Source organism: Arvicola amphibius, chromosome 3, assembly GCF_903992535.2.
Source record: "Arvicola amphibius chromosome 3, mArvAmp1.2, whole genome shotgun sequence".
NCBI classification, from domain to species: Eukaryota; Metazoa; Chordata; class Mammalia; order Rodentia; family Cricetidae; genus Arvicola; species Arvicola amphibius.
This window is the reverse complement of record NC_052049.1, coordinates 112,741,414-112,755,106: the sequence shown is the minus strand read 5'-3', so window position 1 is coordinate 112,755,106 and position 13,693 is coordinate 112,741,414. Positions and strand designations below refer to the sequence as shown.

General features: G+C 53.4%; 1 protein-coding gene across 7 annotated transcripts in view; it reads left to right on the top strand.

The window, feature by feature from the left end:
• Positions 1-366: 366 nt before the first annotated feature.
• Phldb1 (pleckstrin homology like domain family B member 1) overlaps positions 367-13,693 on the top strand; it is a 48,389-nt gene continuing 35,062 nt past the window's right edge. For all 7 annotated transcript variants that reach the window (XM_038322580.1, XM_038322579.1, XM_042054764.1 and 4 more), the window contains exons 1-4: positions 367-455; positions 6,237-6,317; positions 7,360-7,483; positions 8,354-8,524. In XM_038322580.1, coding sequence (XP_038178508.1) covers positions 6,258-6,317; positions 7,360-7,483; positions 8,354-8,524 — 355 coding nt within the window. In that variant the 5' untranslated portion in view covers positions 367-455; positions 6,237-6,257. The remainder of the gene's footprint in view (positions 456-6,236; positions 6,318-7,359; positions 7,484-8,353; positions 8,525-13,693) is intronic.

The following is a 13,693-nucleotide window of genomic DNA, read 5'->3' as shown; positions in this document are numbered from 1 at the left end:
TGCATGGTAGGGCTCACTGGGAGTGGAAGATTCAAGCATTTTGGGTAGGAGTGGGTAATGAAGAGCCTCGAGGCCCAGAGTGGACGGTGGTCTAGGAAGGTCGAAAGGGGAGCGCAGGAGGGGAGGGTGTGTACGGTAGTGGCCGCGGTGGTGGAGGAAAACCCAGCTGTACAGATGAACAAAGCGGGCGCTGTGCAGGCGGGGGAGGTGCTGCTGTGGGAAAGGCTGGGTGGGGGCCTTGGGCTCCAGCCCCACAAGGGCGTCTTCTCTAGCTGGCCAGGCGGACAGGACGGGATGGGGGCGGGGACTCGTGGGAGGGGGGCGGGACAGGCTCCCTCTCCTCCTACTCAGCTGGCTCCTGTGGAAAAGCAACAGTGTCCTCCCTAGCCAGCCGGAGGCTGCCGCGGCCCAGACAGGCAAAGGGATCGGTGCCCCCCACCCCAACTCCACACAAGGTAAGTGTGTCCTTCCCACTATGCCTTGGGGTTCCATTCGCCGTAAATAGCTGGGTCTGCAGAAAGGAAAGTCCCCGGGACCAGACGATCTCAGTTCTGGCCCAGAGAGCTGGGTAGAAAGGTGAAAGAGGGGCCATGCCAGGTGAGTGCGTCGGCGGACGGGGCTTTGTGGGCCGCTCTCCGAGAACTACTTGCTTTTGCCCTTCCGAGTCATTGCCAGCGCCACCGCCAGAGGGGGCCCTGGTACCCAGCGGAGGGACCCCCGAGTTTGCGGGATCTCGGTTCTCCTATGGGCACCCCGACGGCCAGTGTCCCACACTCTCAGAGTCTCGGGTGGTGTAGGCGCGCGTGTACTTGTCGACAGCATCCCACTTGGTCCATCTCCACAGCCGAAGGGCCATAGGAAGGGGGATCCCCTGGGCGTCTCCACTCTTGTCCCAGGGCCAGCTTCCTGGACGGACTTAAAGATGTGGAGTCTAGCTCTGAGGCGTGGGAGTCAGGGAGGGATCCTGGGGTTTCCACGTCTAGTGTCTCCTGGGCACTCTTCCAGGACCCCCGTGTCTTTGAGGGTCCCAGGAGCCTCCAAGGGCGACCTGGGATGACTGAGCCGCATGCTGTCGCTCCGCCTCCGCGGTCTGGATCCAAAAGCGTCGCGGAGTTCCCCCATAGAGGCCGAGCCCCGTCATCCGGCTCCCCCGGGACTGGGAAGCGCGGGCAGGCGGCTGGGTGGGGCCGCCGGGCGCGGGGTTGCCCAGGCGCCGCGGACGCTTCCGCTCAGGCCAGCGCAGCGGGGACTTGGCCGGCAACCGCGCAGCCCCGCGGGGGACCCAGGGAGCCCGGGTGGGGCTGCATTCTGGGCCCGTTAGCTCAGCGGTCCCGGAGGCTCCGGGGGATTGACTCATCGCTCTTCGGGCTCACCCCACAGCGGTCACACAAATAAGACTGGCCACCAACTCGAGCATCCGCACAGCTCCCACGCACAGCATCCCATGCCTCACCTCCGTCCACCCGCAAGACACATCCACACACCGACAGCCCAGTGTCACACCATCACATGCGATTCCTTCACATGAGCCTCGACTTCACTACACACTCGGCACATTTCACACCACGCACTCCACGCGCGGGAAAGCTTTGCCTGAGCAGACGGCTCCACTCACACACAGCCTCCCGCGGACACGTACCTCCCTCCACACACCAGCCCCCTTCCTGCAGCTGCGAAGCCGCCCCCTTTCCCTACCATGCAAACAAGCGACTTCTTCTCCCGGCCCTGATGAAGAAAGGCCGCTTGTCCCGGTCCGGGCGGGCGGGGCGGCCACAGCAGGCAGCCCAACACTGCAGCCTTGTCCCACCCGGTGGCCCGGGGAGGGGCAGGCCTCTGTGTGCGGTACACCTTTGCAGCGTCTCTCCCCAGTATCCCCCCACCCCATCTACTCTTTATTCCTGTCATCTCCGTCCCGGGTTGTCCACGTCTCTCCCGCTTTTGGGGCTCCCCCTTTTCCCACGTGCCTCACAGTTTTCTCCTTCAAGATGCTCTGAAGCGCCTACTTCTTCCCGTGCCACCTCTTCTACTTATGGACCACATCCTTAATCACACACACACACACACACACACTCACAGAGGGGGGGCATGTGTGTGCTTCTGAGGGGGTCTCTGGGCCTCCCCCTCAGTCTCCTCTGAGCTGACTCTCTCGTCCCCAGTATTGCCATTATTTTTTGAGACAAGGTCTCATGTAGCCCAGGCCTAGGCTGGCCTTGAATGGCTGCTATTCCTGTAGTCACATCCGGAGTAGTGCAAACTGGGTTTACAGGCTTGTACCACCCGGCTCTCCTAGCCAGCTTTCGGTTTTTCCTTCTCTCCTGGCTCTTGATTTCACACTCCAAATCCCTGCGCCTCTTTGCTTTCTCTTTTTTCTCTGCCTATTTTTCTTATTTCTAATTTCTTCTCTACATGCCTGGTCCGTGGATAATCTTGCTCCACTTCTCCTGGGCAACCTGCCCGCCCAGCCTCAGTTTCCTTCCTGTCCTGATTCCTTCCTCTGAGGGTGGCCCTTCTTCGAGGCCGGATGTGAGCAGGGAAGACTAAAGTCACTCTGACCTTTAAAGGCCTTGGCCTACAGTTATGCACTGACCTTGGTGTTTCACCGCTGGCCCTGTGGGACCCAGATGAGGGCAGCCTTTTGCTCCAAGGCTTTGGACCTTTCGTCTGGGACTCCTGAGCCCAGGGCCGAGCTGGTTGACTTTCTCCAGGACTCCCTTTCGGGTTATTCAAGTGCCAAGGAAGGCCTGCGCACAGGTGCCAGTGTTGTTGGCACATTGGGGATGGGACCCTGGTTACCTATGGGAGTCTCCAGCCCTGGTACTCTAGGGCATCATTCCCTAATAAGTTCATAATAGCCACACAGCCTGGCCCCTGTCACCTTACTGGCCAGGAGGCACTTGGGCATCTGCATGTGGATGCAGGAGGGTTGCAGAAAACCAGGCCTGCTCCTCAGCACTGGAAACCACACCGCAAGGGCTTTTCTTTTTCTTTTCTTTTCCTTTTTTTTTTTTTTTTCTTTTTGGCACCTGGGCACAGCTGAGTTTTCAAGAAGTGCCCTACAGAGTGCATAATTACAGCCCTAGATATAGGTTGCCTTCCTGTGGGAGCATAACGAATTAGTCAGGGGAGGGCGTCGGGGGACAGCACTGCTTCTCCAAGGGACAAGGGATTAGGGTCATAGAAAAGGGCTCCTGGGCCGATCAGTGGGTACGCCTTTAATCCCAGCACTCGGGAGGCAGAGGCAGGCGGATCTTTGTGAGTTTGAAGCCAGCCTGGTCTACAAGAGTTAGTTCCAGGACAGGCTCCAAAGCTACAGAGAAACTTTGTCTCAAAAGAAGAAAGAAAAGGGCTCTTGGGCTGTAGTGAAATCCCTATGTCAAGGCACCTCCTGAGCCTGGGTCAGGTTGGTCTGGTGTCTTTTTCCTGTGCTGTGGGTTAGGTTTCTGAGCTGAAGCCATAGCCTGGCACCTTCCAATTGCTGTGTGGTTTCTTATCTACACCTCTCCTTATCTCTCCCTCTCATTTCAACCTCTTATTCCCTTCTCACTTCTCCTTGAACCGCTCTTATTCCCTGCTAACCTAATTCCTTTGCAGTCTTTATCTCCAGTTGAGTTTATTTAGTGTAAATAAGTAAGAGATTCTGAGGGTGATAGTAGCAGGTACTCCAGTGTGACAGAGGAGGAAACTGAGGCCCAGACCTGTGTGCCTTCCACAGCTAATCATAGCTGCTGTTTTTAGATTGCTCCATAGTTCGTGGAGTGTGATTTAGTATACTGCCTAGACCTTCAGATAATCTTTAATTTTTAAAGCAATTTAAATTTGTGTTTTATGTGTATGCTGCTTTGCTTGCATGTATGGCTGTGCCTCAGGTATGTGTCTGGAACCTGCAGAGGCCAGAAGAGGGCATGGGATCCCTGGAACTGAAGTTGCCAACAGTTGTGGGCTACCATGTAGATGCTGGGAACCGAACTCTCATCTTGTGGGAAAGCAACAGGTGCTCTTAGACGAAGAGCTATTTCTCCAGCTCCCAATCTCTCTTCTCACCGCTTTTCTCTAAGAATAATCTGTGGAGCACAAAATCAACCCAGCCGATGTGTGCAATTACTTTTAGTTTATTTACAGAGCTACGCAACCATCGTTGAATCTTAAGTTCTAGGACTTTCCTGTTGCAGGCTGGGAAGATGGCTTAGCCAGTGAAAATGGCTGCTGCTCAGACAAGCAGACCTAAACTCAAATTCCAAGTACCAGTGTCTGTAACTCCAGAGCTGGGAGCACGGGGAGGCAGGAGGATTGCTGGGGTTTGATGGCCACCAGCCCAGTTTAGATTCAGTGAGATAGCCCGTCTTGGGGGAGTAACTCAGAGACTCAGCACAGACCTGAAGTCTTCCTCTGGCCTCTGCACACGTGTTCCTAGACACACGTGTGCACACATTATACCCCATTCACACACAGAAAGAACATTTCTATTGCACACAGCGCCTCAAAAATCTTGTGCCTATTCAGTCTGTCTCTGTTCTACTCCTAGCCCCAGGCAAGTGCTGTTCTGGACAAGCCCTGTGCTGGCTAGTTTTTCTTTAATTATTATCATTATTCTGGTTTTATAGAAGATTGATTAGACAATGAGAGGCGATTAATGACTTACCCAATCCAGGAGTGTTGACTTACCTGACTGGTGTAAACCCAGAGATTGGGAGGGGAAAAAACAGGAGTTCTAGACCAGCCTGGCTGCATAATAAGTTCTAGGTCAGCTACAGACTGAGACCCTGTCCCAGCTAACAAGCAACAACAAAAACTATCCCAGGGTCCTGGGGTTAATAGCTCATTGTTTGCCAAGCATACGAAAAGCCCTGGAGATAGCTGGTGGTGGCACATGCCTTTAATCTCGAGAGAAAGAGAGAGAGACAGATGGACAGACCTATAGCAGTCTGTCTTCAGAAACTCCCCTGTAGTCAGTGCTTCTGCAGAGCAGCCAGGCCAGTGAGGGGTTTTGCGTGTTAGTGACCTCTGTCTTCCCTCTGGGTCCCAGGCACTGTTCCTGCCTCTTTTCTGCCAACTTGGGTGGAAATGGTGACGAGATGATGAAGGCCAGGCCAGGAAGTGGGAAGGGTAAATTTAGTAACTCCATGGCTGAGGGCCTGAGAGACCCACTGCCAGGAGCAGGCACTCCTTGGAATGTAGGCTCCGCCTCTGCTTCCTTTGCAAGTCACCTGTCTGGTAGCTGGAAGAGAAAGTGGAAGGAAGCACTGATGAGTTGGCAGCGTGTTCATACGCAGAGGTCAGATACCAAAAGCATGAGCCTGGGACCAGGAATGGGCAATGGTGGTCGAAGGCCTGGACGTTAAGGGTATACAGCTCTAATAGCTGCCGTTCCCAGAATGCTTTGCACCTCCCGGGGTGCGACCTAGTCTACTACTTGGTCTTCAAACACTTTATAAAAAAGTAACAACAGATCTGTCGAGGGGTAATAGAGAGGCAGGGAATGCAAGTTTGGGCTCTGGAATCTGCTTCTGGTTCCTCTAACACCAAGCCCTTGAAGAGCTCCAGCGTCTTCCACTCCCAATACTGAGATTTTATAGCTGGTGATTTTAGGAGAGGTAGCTTTCTATGAAAGAAAAAGGACAGGAGCCGAGAGGTACAGACATGACAGGAATGCCAGGTTTGCCTTATCTATCTCCTTTGAGGAAACATCCTATTGAGACTCTTGGGAAAAGAGACCAAAGGAGAAGAGGAAGAGGAAAGGCAGGGGGAGGGGTTGCACTCAGCTCAGCCCTGATACCCACCTGTCTGGTCTCTGGCTGTCATTGTCCTTGGAAGGGCTTCCCTGGACTTTGTTCTTCTCTTGGTTGGCCCTACCTGCTCTGTTTAAGACTCCAGATGACTGGGGGGTGGGGTGGGGTAGGTGTCCTCTGCTGCTAAGTCCCGGATCTGGGGAGGGTAGAGCAAGAAAACACGGAAACATGTGTTAGAGTTCTAGGGTTCTTTGTGCTTGTGGTGGCAAGGATCAGGTCTGGCGCCGTGCAGTGCCCATGCTGTAGCTGGGAACTGAATGGAGGCAGAGATGTGTCGCCTCTGTTCGTCCCACCCCGAAGCGCCTTAGTTTTTCTCCACCTTTCCTGTATGTGCACTGGGGATAGCAGCAGCTTGTGCTTACTTTACTCTGAGAACCCGGTCACAGAACCCATTTCTTTCCCTTTTCTTCCCTGACCTTCCCATTTACTTGCTTTTTGTTGTGTTCCCAGGAGCTCTGCAACCCCAGGACCATGGATACTCTCAATAGGAGCCAGCTAGGCCCTGCGTGCAAGCCCCAGGCTGTGGTGCAGGTGAGTGCACCTGGGACTGGAGGATAAGAGAGCTGCTAGTGGAGTGCTTTCAGAGCTTTTCTTTTTTAAGTTTTATTTTTTATTTATTTATTTTTATTTATTTTTTTTTTTTTTTGATTTTCGAGACAGGGTTTCTCTGTGGCTTTGGAGCCTGTCCTGGAACTAGCTCTTGTAGACCAGGCTGGTCTCGAACTCACAGAGATCCGCCTGCCTCTGCCTCCTGAGTGCTGGGATTAAGGGCGTGCGCCACCACCGCCCGGCTTTAAGTTTTATTTTTATTTTAAATGATGTTTATGTGTGTGGTGGGTATGTGTGTATGAAACGCAGGTACCCAAGGAGGTCAGGGGATACAGATAACTCTGGGCCTGGAATTGTAGGGACTTGTAAGCCCTCTGATGTGGATGCTGGGAATTGAACTTGGGTCCTCTGCAAGAGTAGAACACACTCTTAACCCACAGAATTATTTCTCTAGTCCTGGATTCATCTCCTTCACCCATGCCCAAGTCCACAGATGAGAGCAGGATTTTGCCTGCTGTCCGTCCGTTTGTCCCTAGTTGCAAGCCTATTACCAGCTCATCTGAGCCAGGTTAATTGGTTCAACATGAACCGCCTCTGTGAAAGTCTGAAATGGGTTTACAGACTCCCTCTGGCAGGATCACTCTCCTGATTGGTGCCTCCACCCTCCTTGCAGTTCATTTTAGCAGGAGCAAGCCACAGCCATATGGGTAGCCGTGCACAGCCTGCTAGATTGGTCCTCCTCTCCTGCACCCCTTCCCACTAGGTACCGTGGTCCCTCCTTGCTTCTGTTTTGATAAAGGGGCAGTTGAGCATAGGCTTGAGATCAATCAGGAGAGCTAGGGGTCCAGATTCAGATGTAAGTAGAATTTAGCACAATAATGCCCCACATAAGACCTTAGTGCTAAGACTTTCAGCAACCTCAGAGCCTTTTGGAGAGGGCCAAGTGTTGGTGTGACTGGGAGTAGGGTGCTCAGGTCCCGGCCTGGGGTCTTTAAACCTAACTTTCCATCCAATTTGCCTGCAGAAAGGTCCACTGGACCTGATTGAGACAGGTAAAGGGCTGAAAGTGCAGACGGACAAACCGCATCTGGTGAGCCTGGGCAGTGGCAGGCTCAGCACAGCTATCACGCTCCTGCCGCTGGAGGAAGGTGAGCATGGCACCTGCCCTGTCCATCATCCAGTGCATTCCCGCCCCTGAGGCTGTAGCGTGGGGTCCCTTCTGCCTTGTGCAAGCCGTGTTTGCCTCGTCTCTGCCTCCTTTGGCAGATAAACTGACTCCATGGCTGGGATTAAAGATCAGCTTAGAATCAAGGATGAGTGGAGGGAGAAAGAAGGAAGCGCACTGCTCTTAGTAATCTATGGGAATCAAGAAGCTAGCCGCCCGCCACCCCTTGCTCCAGGATGATGCCTGGCATAGGAAAGGGCTGTGTGGAACATGAAAAGACGAGAACCAGGGACACACACCCTCAGAGGAGACCCTGGCATGGCTTTTGCCTGCCTTCCTCCCTTCCTGGCTGCACCTGTTGCCTGGGTGATACTGGATTCCCCACATTCTCCAAATGCCAGTCTCAGGGGCTCTACCAGGGAGGGATGGAGGGGAGAGGCTGCACTGGCTGGCGAGAGAGAGGACTGGAGAGAGGAAGGTAGGAGGGAGGCCGCTGGTAACAGAAGGACTTGAGAGAGAAGGGCATTTCTAAGACGGGCAGGGGAGGGGGAGGAGGAAAAGGAGGAAGCCAGTGAGACATTCGGGAAACAGAGGAGGTTCCCTCTCTGTTGCCGGGGTGTCTGGGTTCTGAGGCCTTTCTGGATCATCCCACCCAGACACAGAGTTTTCACTGCTTGGGAGGAGTTTCTACCATTTGCTGGCTCCAGCGAAGACATACTAGTGGTGGCCCAAACAGGGCAGAGTCTCGACATAAGTAGGATCTAGAGAGATACTTGCACAGTGGCCCCCTTGCTCTCTGCTTGACTTCTTAGCCTGGATGACCATTCTGACTCAGTTTGCCTCCTGTCTCCAGGGAGGACAGTGATTGGTTCGGCAGCCAGGGATATCTCACTCCAGGGTCCAGGCCTGGCTCCAGAGCACTGCTACATCGAGAATCTGAGGGGCACTCTCACCCTGTACCCCTGTGGCAATGCCTGCACAATTGATGGGCTCCCTATTCGGCAGCCTACCCGGCTCACTCAGGGTAAGGTTTGGTATCTCCACACCACTAAGCTTGTGCACGTTAGATTATGGGGGAGCCTGCTGCCCTGGTCCCCTTGTCAACTGGGTGACGGGTGTACTGGGGAGGGGGGAAGCTTGCCGCCGTAGTCCCCTTGTCAGTTGGGTGACCGGCTGTATGCAGGTTCAGTGTCGATATCAGAACATCTTGAAAATCACCCCTCCCCCACCCATGCTAGATCTCTCTTCTCTCTCTCTCTCTCTCTCTCTCTCTCTCTCCCCCTCCCTCTCCCTCTCTCCCTCTCTCTCCCTCTCTCTCTCCTTCTCTCTCTCTTTCCTCTCACTCTTCACATACCACATGGAGAGAAGAGGTTTTAATTCCTGCTGTCTGGGGCCTGCGTGTAGTAGTGTGGCTTTTTGTGGTTGTAGGGGAGAACGGGTGGATCAGTAGTGAGGAAGGCTCAGAGGTGTTCTGTGATGTCCAGAGAGAGTTCCTTTCTGCTTTAGAGGATGAAATCTCCTGAGGGGATGGGACAAGGGCAGAATCTGATGGAACAATCTGAGGACATGCCTCTTCCTGCAACACAGTAGCTTGGGGTTATGGATGTGGCTACCCTTTTGTTTCCTAAGGCTCCAGGCTGCTTGGTTGGGAAGGGAGGCCCTGGTGTGTAAAGTCCCCTAATTACCATGGTTACCAGACAGGTAAGGACTGGCTAGGTGGTACTTTGAATAGGCCAGATAGATTCACTTTGGAAATAGGCACTAAGCACCATTAGTTCATTTGTGAGCCTTTATTTTTTTCTTTTTCTTTCTTTTTATTTTTCGGTTTTTCAGGACATGGTTTCTTTGTGTATCCCTGACTGTCCTAGAACTCACTTTATAGACCAGGCTGGCCTCGAACTCACAGAGATTCGCCTGCCCCTACCTCCTGTGTGCTGGAATTAAAGGTGTGAGCCACCACGCCCAGCCATTTGTGAGTCTTTTAATTAAGGGATTGAAAAAAGATCTGGCCGTGATGGCATACACCTCTAATCCTTGCACTCCAGAGGCAGAAGCAGGATCTCTGATGTATTTATTTAAGGATGGAAGCTTTGGGCTGATCCTGACTATAAGCAGAAGCCCATTGGCTGGAAGCCCCTTTGCAGGGGAAATCCCACTCAGTCACTGTCTCCCAAGCTCCGTGGGGGTCTTAAGTGCCACTTCCTTTGCCTCTACCATAGGAATTAACCATGTTCCACTTACCTCTTCTGCTCCCAGCGTATGGCAGATCATGGATAACGTGTTTCAGGAAGGCAGGTCCCACAGCGCCTGAGGGAATACCTGCCTTCTCCTGGGACTTGGGGTCTCTGATTCTGAGTGGGAGGAGTCCTTCCAGGCTGGGACTTTGGTTGTGATGCTGTCTGGTCCCTGGCTGTCCTGTTGAGAGCATCTGCTCCAGGATTCAGGGATATGTAAGTGAGACACAGAGCAGCAAAGGAAGGGATGGGGCGAATTCTGTAACCTTCCAGTCCCTATTTTGTATACCCCAATGCCATTATTTCCCCAGAGTAAAAGCATTCTTGCCCTGTGGATAGTGATTGAGCTGGAAGCTTCCTAGGGCACCATTTAGCTCTCAAGAAGAGTGAGGGTCTGAGGCCACAACGGGATTCTTCAACGTTTCCTGTGCTCTAGTGACCCCACTTTCCCGAGGCCAGAAGCCCATCTTGCCAAGTATGTACCCTCCTACTCTCTTCTGACCCTAAACTCCCTTTGCCACCCCCCAAACCAGCCTTCTTGTCTGGGCTCGCCTGTTTCTGAAGCCTGGCAGGGTAGGCAGAGGCACAAAGGAATGGGTGTTCTTCCTCTCCCCCACCCCCCTTGGCTTCCAGGAGCTGAGGGTTTCCTTGTCTCATCTCTGGAGCAAGGCACCAAGCCCAGCCCTGCCTGGCCCCAGTCCGGACATTCTTGGGAGTGCGTTTCCTTGGATACTGGGTGGTGCGGGGGTGCATGTGCTATCTCTGTGTGTCTATGTAACTGGACTTTGTTTATGTATCTCCGGATATGTCTGTGTCTCCGGGGCTTGTGTATATTGGTGTTTATTTGTGTCTTTCCTTGTGTTTACAGACCAGTGTAGTCAAATGGGTGGTGAGCGAACTTACAACTGATGGCACCAAAATGTCTGTGTGTGTTTTTCTGTGTTGTATGTGAGAACTCCGTGGCATGGCATGAGTGCCAGAGGATCCCATAGGGCTGGGAGTGTAGCTCAGTGGCAGAGCACTTGTCTAACAGCATGAGGCCCTAGGTTTGGCATGTACACACACACACACCACACACACACTTTTCCTGGCATATTGTCTGCTCTGGCCTTACACAGGGGATCCTCTCTGAGAGGTAAAAGGATATCTTGGGAATAACAGGAAGCTTTCTTTGGTTGAACCAGGCCTTAGAAGAAGCATCAGTCTGGGCACTATGCCCAGCCATAGGCAACTTGGAATGCTATGCTTCATGGCAAGCAGAGATGGCAGTGACAGGATCTTCTAGTCAGGCATGTGCTTGGACGAGGGGCGGAGGAGGAGGCCAGAAAACAGATGCCAACCTTTAGCCTAGAGAAGTGAACATGTGAGGGAGCCACCCCTGTACCCAGGCATCCTGGCACATTCCGTGGTGCCCTCTTCTCTACAGAGCAAGGGGTGGAGCTGGGAGAGGAGGCAGAGGCATCTCGTTCTTGGGTCTAGGCTGCTCCACCCTAGGACCACAACACCAAACCACATGAAAGATTTGGGAGGGGACTAAGGAAGAGAGACTCCAGAGAGCCACACAGTTCAGGGCCTGAGCTGTCTAGACGGTGGGTCCCCCATCAACTCCTACCACGGTCTGCCACTGTCTGAAGTGTCCTTCACTTCTGAAACCTCCCGTTGGTGGGAAGGAGCTCCAAGATAGCCAGGATTCCTGGGGTGCCAGCTGCCTTCCTGTGATCCAGGGCATCAGGCTCTCCCTTCCCCTCCGGTTATGTTATTCCTTCTGTGAACTGGGCAGGGAGCCTCCAAGCTTTCTCTGTTAGGGCTGATAACAATCTTTACTAGTAAAACTCAAGGGAAGGAGAGCAGGGGTGAAGACTGGGAGCTTCCAGCTTCCTTGTGTCTGCCGCTTGCACTGTTTCTCCCTGGCAGCATCTCCCTGTCTGCCTGGGTCTGTCCAGCTGGCCATCACAGTTTCCGGACCAGTGACTCACTCTTCCTGGGGAGTCTCTCTTTTTTTTAACGCCTCCCTTCATTTTACATTTGACCCTATATGGCTCTTCCTTTTTTTTCCCCCCTTTGGAAGGGAAATAAGTTTCCTGTGAACATGTGAGTGTGTCTGTGTGTGTTTGCACGCGGGCATGTGTAGTATGTCAGTGAGTGGGCGAGGTGGTAACCTGCTCGCCAAGAATGAACAATTCCCTCATTTCTCTAAGGAAACTGACTTTTTATTTCAGAGTCCCTCCACGGGCTGATTTGAAAGGCCAGCTCGGGCTCAAATAAGTCTAGAACTAAGAGGGGGCAGGAGGCTGGGGACATGAGAATGTGACAATAACTGTGTGTGATAGAGTGTATAATGTGGATGTTTGTTTGGCTCAGTGTGCGCCCGGCTGGGGGGGGGTGATCAGTGTGACTGGGAGGTGTTGGTGTGTATTGGAGATGACAGTTGAAGCTCCCTGGGCTGCTGAACACACAGCATGTCTGAGAGTGTGTGCGAGTTGTCTTGTGAGGGTCTGGCGTCCAGGACCAGGTACCTAGGTTAAAAGCAACTCCCTGGGGCCCCAGGTACGTGGTCTATACCATTCTGGTTTATAACATTTGGTTACTTGACCTTAGGGGCTCCAGACAGCAAATTAAAAGTTTTTAAATTAAAAAAAATATTTTATGTGTATGGGTGTTTTGCCTAAATGTATGTCTGTATACCACATGTGTGCCTAATGCCCACGGAAATGCCCAGAAGAAGGAGGTGGATCCCCAGGAACCAGAGTTACAGACAGCTCTAAAGTGCCATGTAGGTGCTGGGAATTGAACCCAGATCTTCTACGAGAACACCCAATGTTCCTAAACATTGAGCCATTTTCTCCAGCCCCAGAGAGGTCCCCCCCCCCCTTTTTTTTGAAACAAGGTTTCTTTGTGTAGTCCTGGCTGTCCTGGAACTAACTCTGTAGACCAGGCTGGCCTAGAACTCACAGAGATCCGCTGTCTCTGCCTTCTGAGTGCTGGGATTAAAGCACCATTACCCCACAGCCAGAAAGAAGGCACATAGCTCTTTGCTGCAGTACCCCTTCTAGAGGTTGTGGTTAAGAAAAAGGAAGAGCTGGCCCGTGGGCTGGCTCTGGAGGAAAAGCGCTTGATGCAGCCTGGGTCAGTGAGGGTGAGCACTGGCGGGTGGGGACCAGAAGAGAAAGCCAGTAGGGTGGTGACAGGAGCCGAAATCAGTGTTGCTTGCATTGCACAGAACACGGCCTTGGCCTGAGCACTCAATCCAGGGTGACATTGTCTCACAGTGTTGGACTGAGGGTCATAGCTAAACCTAGTGACCTTAGCTGAACCCCCATGGGGATTCTTATTCTTTTCTCCCTCATATATGGAGTCATAGAATGTCCTCAGCTGTCACTGAGGTCACCCTCCTCTTCAGTGGATGAAGAATCCAAGGCCACCAGGCCAGAAGTTGTGATTGCCCCAAGGGGACACTGGCCCCCAGCTATGGGCTTCAGCCTTAGACTTCCTACTCTAGAGAGCTCTAGGTGAGACACTAGGTAGCACTATGACTAGGTAGCACTCCGACCTCTGACTCTCCATCTTCCGGCCTCTTGTACTTCTCATTTTAACTTCCAGCGTCATCTCCCTGGGAACCTCTCCTGCCTGTCCCACTATCTCTCCAGCCCCAAGCGCGGATTCTCCAGCCCGCCGCCTGGTGGCATCCTCCCTCCCACCCCGCCCTCTCCATCCAGCTCCACACTCTTCTCCATCACTTCCTCTTCCCCTCCTCCTCGCCTTTGTCCCTCCCTCTCTGGCTCCCTTCCCCCGCCACTGGTGGCCGGCCCGCCCCTCCCCGGGCATTGGCGGCTGCTCGCTGCCTGGCTGCTTGCACCGCGCCTGGAGCCGGCGGCGCGGGAGGTCGGCCCGCCCCCTCAAAGGCCCAGGGCAGGCGGGCGACCTGCGGGGCCCTGGCTAGTAGGAACGAACGGTCTGGA